The sequence below is a fragment of the Salvelinus alpinus genome, chromosome 6 (genome assembly GCF_045679555.1).
Source record: "Salvelinus alpinus chromosome 6, SLU_Salpinus.1, whole genome shotgun sequence".
NCBI classification, from domain to species: domain Eukaryota; kingdom Metazoa; phylum Chordata; class Actinopteri; order Salmoniformes; family Salmonidae; genus Salvelinus; species Salvelinus alpinus.
This window is the reverse complement of record NC_092091.1, coordinates 15,125,654-15,130,994: the sequence shown is the minus strand read 5'-3', so window position 1 is coordinate 15,130,994 and position 5,341 is coordinate 15,125,654. Positions and strand designations below refer to the sequence as shown.

General features: G+C 42.1%; 1 protein-coding gene across 1 annotated transcript; it reads right to left on the bottom strand.

Moving 5' to 3' along the window:
• Nucleotides 1-448: 448 nt before the first annotated feature.
• Nucleotides 449-4,548, bottom strand: LOC139578202 (bile acid-CoA:amino acid N-acyltransferase-like). The gene is made up of 10 exons (XM_071405515.1): nt 4,207-4,548; nt 3,983-4,082; nt 3,692-3,882; nt 3,398-3,567; nt 2,368-2,487; nt 2,170-2,252; nt 1,968-2,061; nt 1,740-1,820; nt 1,462-1,603; nt 449-1,031 (listed from the first exon to the last, which is right to left on the bottom strand). The coding sequence occupies exons 1-10, from the start codon at nt 4,400-4,402 to the stop codon at nt 901-903; spliced, it is 1,308 nt and encodes a 435-aa protein (XP_071261616.1). The 5' UTR covers nt 4,403-4,548; the 3' UTR covers nt 449-900.
• Between the last annotated feature and the right edge of the window lie 793 nt (nt 4,549-5,341).

Sequence of the window (5,341 nt, the reverse complement as noted above, 5' to 3'; positions counted from 1 at the left end):
CAATTTCAGAATGGAACATGCTGTAAAGCTGTAACTGTAATTTCAAATAAAAGTCTCAAATATTAGGAAAATTTCTATATTTTTCAGTTGTTTCAAAAACTTTGCTCTGCTATTACCATTTATACTGTAGGACTGTTGGGCTGAACAAGAATTCTGTTTACAATGCTCTGCTTGGAGGGGGGGGGGGAGGCAACTTTAGGGCGAGTGCATGACCTCCTGAGGTAGTGCCCGAGACGTGATCATTTTGTAAATTTACATTACAATAGTGTCGCTTGAGAATCGATACCTCTCGAGAACCTCTTGATATTTTGTGAATGAGAATAGCACCTTTGTTTTATATTAAAATGGTCAAAAGGAAACAATAACAGTAAGGTACTTAACTGTTATCCAGAAATGATTTGATATTCAGATAAAAACTGACCATGAAAAAAAGGAATGGGGTGAGTTCTTACATTTTCAAACGCTTTCCTTTATTCAAGGATGACAATTTTACAGGAATTTTATACAACCTATTAGTAATAGCGCCTTTTTAAAAGTAGAAATGCACAGTAGTAAAAGTTATCAGGTTTAGATGCAATATTGCTTGTGACAGCAGTAAAACTGGAAAGAAAGCAGTGACAAGGTCTATTTAATTGAAATGAAAAACTGAATGAAACATTTGAAACAATGCACCAACTCTGAGAGATCTTCTCGATCTTTGAACGTTATGGCTCGTGTAGATCACCAAAACCAGGAGAAAAGGAACGGCAACATTTGGATTGGGACATCGGCTCGTTGAGTTATGTGGTTTAATCCCACGCACACTTGTCAACATAATTATCTTTCATCACATCTCTGATGAGAATTAAGATACGTCATAATTACAATTTTTTAAATAAAATGTCTGTGTCTCTGGCCTGGTCACAGATTTGACGGTGAGGTCACATCTGTGCTTCGATATAGGTGCTCCTCCAGAAAAGAAAGGATCTTCTTCCAGGAGTCTTCCTGTGCGTGACCGTGTGGCGCTGTCTCTCCTCCCCAAAGAACCACCACTGCAATCAAATCAGGAGGGGAAGCATCAAACAAAAAGAGAACAAGTGTGATTATTCCACTGCTTCACACAACCCATTTCTATATGTTTGCTAGAAACAGCCATGGAAACAGCCATTACTTTTAAATTGCTGTTCAGACTGACAGTATGTAATGTACTTGATTTCAATTGTATTTATTGCCTCGTAAAACATTAAAGGGGAGTAATTTGTCTATCTCCAGGCAAAACAAACAGAATGTGTGACGAGAGTTCTTCACATATTACCAGACAAATGAGTCATTGCAACCATATCACTGTGATAATGTGTGTTGTATTGTCGATTAGCAGTGGAAAATTACACATCCCCAAAACAGCAAATAAGATACTGTCAAACTGTCTCTGATAATAACAAGGACACAAACACACCACACACACAACCAACGTTAAATTACACTTTTGTTTTGTCCCAGCCACCATGAAGTTGCTGGCACGGATATGAGGACTATACGGCGGTTCAATCAGGTGACCAGCTCCAGGGTAGGACAGAGTGGTCAGCAGGTGACTGTTCCCTGCTTTCTCCATCATCTGCTTCATCTGAGGAGGCACAAGAACTCTGTCAGTTCTACATCAGTGTTGGGCATCAAAAACATACTGTAAAAAATTACAGTAGAACCACTTTAATAATACATATTTCTGCAGCAATCCAAGCATTGTTAAAAACTGTACTCACGTCCTCTGCTGACTCAGTGGCAGGCCAGTTTTGGTCATCCTCACCCACAATCATTAGAACAGGACATTTCAGCTGCCCCACCTAACCAGGACACAACAGGAAACCATTGGGATAGACAATGCTACATTCCTTATAAAGTCAAAACAGACAAGGGAGAACAGCTATAAAGTGAGTACAATGAGGGTATAGGTTAAAATCAGGGTAGAATCCAGTTTGATTTAAACCCACATCCACTTTCTTGTTTGGATCAGTTGGAATGGGTAGAAGCAGATCCCGCCAGATCACTCGATTCTCCTCATCATAGCGAGTGTTACGGACGTTTCTAGGAAATTAAACACACAGACGAGTAAGTTATATTGAATTATTATTAGAGGATCAAAGTGGAAGCACAAATGTATACACATCTTTAAACACGTGATAATACACATACTTATTAATCTCACTGAAGACATCAGAGAGTGAGCCTTTCACCGGCTGGACATGACTGCCACTCACACATACCAAACACCTGGGCTGATAGAGGACCAACAGTATAAGACACCGAAATACAAACACACACAGACAAAAACACAAATATATACACACATCTCCACATTATTCTGCTAGTGCGGTATGAGCACTCTCCTACCTGAATCACAGTGGAGTACACGGCCATCCCCAAAGCCACTGAGGTCCCAAAGGACAGGCCCAGTATCGCTATCCTGTCCCCACACACCTGAGGGTGCTGTTTGAGAACGGTGAACGCAGCCTAGAGTGAAAAATAGAACATTTCATATGAACTACAATTGTGGTCAGTGTGTCCGCCCTGAGAATGGAAGGTTGGGAGTTCGATCCCCGGCCAAGTCATACCAATAACTGTAAAAATGGTAACCGATGCGTCCCTGCTTGGCCCTCAGCATTAAGGAGATAGATTGGGGGTAAGGCCCTGCGATAGACTAGCGTCCCGTCAAGGGGTGTATCACGCTACAGAAACAGGAGATATAGTAGGCTCCTGCCCTATGAGTCGTTCCGGCTCGCACAAACCAAGGCTCGTGCAAGGCCACTTACTAAGACTGTCGTACAAAACTTGATTTTAAATTGTTACCACAGCAGTCATATTTTGACACAGGATATTCTGTTTCTTTATTACTGTAGTAATAACTTTATTAAATATTAATGTAAGTACCATAAAAGTGGGAGAAGGTTACATTTTAGTAATTTAGCAGACGCTTTTATCCAGAGCGACTTACAGTAGTGAGTGCATACATTTCTCATACTTTTTTTATTGTAGGAAATTGGTCTAGTTGTCTCGTCACGTTTTCTTTAAGGTTCATACTTCAACAAACGTAACCCAATGACACATTTTACAACACACTATTAAGATAAGAACAAAATCCAATGTCAGTTCCTACAAATAACAGTTGAATGTGTTGGTTGTGCAAGGGATTGGTTGCACAGACAAGGTGAACGAACCTTTGGATGAGCTTTGTGGGTTTCATTACCTAGAGCTTATAGCTTCCTTCCTGAATAAGAATACACCATATACAGAGCATATCACCTTGTGAAAGTAAAATATGTGCTATATATCAGTTGATCACTGTCATTTGAGGCACCTATGACACTAAATATGACAGTGCAGATCAGCCAAAATGCAGTGGTCTAGTAACATATACTGGTACCTCAAAGTATTCGTTCCCCACATGAGAGGTTGAGCCCCCAGAGGTCCGGGGTGTCATGTACTCCAGGGCCAGACAGACAAAGCCATGCGACGACAGGAGGGCAGAGCGATACTCCACCAGACCGCCACCCCCACCCCACAGATCCAACAGGGCAGGGAAGGGCCCGGGTCCTTCCAACACAACATGGTCTGTTCAGACCTGGGCTATATATCCTCTTATGATAATCATATCTTTGGATGATTTTAATTGTAATTATTGAAAGTGAGGTGTATGTAGCTAAAAACTATGACATACCTGGTGGCAGGAATAGGGTCCCTGTGACCCCTCCCTCTGTGATGTCGACCCTGCGGACTCCAGGGGCCATGTACCAGCGCTCTGTGACGACACTCGCCAGGGCCACCTGCTCTCTGAACCCCTGACTCATGTGTCCCCTGTACACAGAGATGTGCACCACCATGGGAGTGTGGACCTCCTTCTTTCTCAACCTAAAATTACAAGACATTGTTTATAATTCAACTGGTGGCCTTTGATAAAAAAATTACAACTTTATCAATGTATTATTTTTAGGGTGGAGTTTCAGTTTACCTGAGTCCAATTCTACTGCCAGGTACTGGTCTCATGCTCCACAACAGTCCCATGGGTTCCACGCCATCATATGTCCCTCCTAAACTTGAATCATTGGCAACTGTAAAGATATTTGGGTAGTTTATGTGAGAGGGTTTTAAATATGAATTGAACTCTTAAAATTATTGATAACAGTACAAACAAACTTCAATGAAAATGTGTGACATTAAATACAAGTAGCCTACCATTTACAAGTCCTGTAGCATCACTAACATAGTGGCCAAAGGCCTCCCAGTAGTCGCCATCATCTGAGTGGATCAGCGCGTGCAAGGTGATATCTTGAATTTGCGACAAATTTTGGACGATTAAACTGAACTTTTCATCGATTAGTCCCCTGGACGGGTGAAGCAAAAGCATAGGCGTCGCTGCTTTTTCCGTCATCCTGTCAAAATTGCATAGAAATTTCCTCTCAACAAAGCCGCACCGACATATAACGTTAGTAAGTAGCTTAAATTGTGAAATGAGACAACACAGTTAAGGAGGATCAAAGTTCATGTTGACAGACTGAGCGTCACGGGCTAGAGCTGGAAAGACTCAGAGCAGAATGCATTGGAAGTGTTTACCTCTAGGCTACTGTGTAACAACCAATTCAGACAACAATAAACAATGTAGCATCACACAGCAGTTATTATCACCCGCACAAAATAAAGTGTTGCCTAATATACCATATTCTGGAAGTCTTAATTAATAACGTTAATGTCGCCAGCTTCTACAAAACGTAGCATATAACGTTACGCAGTTTTACCAACTTGCCAGTGTTGTCCTAACAACTGCGATTCGCCACCTGGTTATCAGAGGGGGGAAAGGAGAAGATTAATTGTGTGTCGTCTGCATAGCAATGATAGGAGAGACCATGTGAGGATATGACAGAGCCAAGTGACTTGGTGTATAGCGAGAATAGGAGAGGGCCTAGAACAGAGCCCTGGGGGACACCAGTGGTGAGAGCGCGTGGTGCGGAGACAGATTCTCGCCACGCCACCTGGTAGGAGCGACCTGTCAGGTAGGACGCAATCCAAGCGTGGGCCGCGCCGGAGATGCCCAGCAACGTAATGTCATGTGCCGAGAGATTGTTCGGGGGCTTGGCAATGGACATTTACCATAAATATCTCAGCATAGACACTAGCCAGTGAGCATGTTTCAACTATGCAAGCGACTTTTCATCTTAACCATATTACACTTTTGAATAATGCAACAATTCACAAGCATGGGCAGACAAATGGCTTATTTTTTGTCGTCTGTAGGCTACACTCATTAGCCTACCCTACATTTTAGCTTCATGACAAAAGCACAGACTTGCTAACAGCATGTCTTCATCAAGAA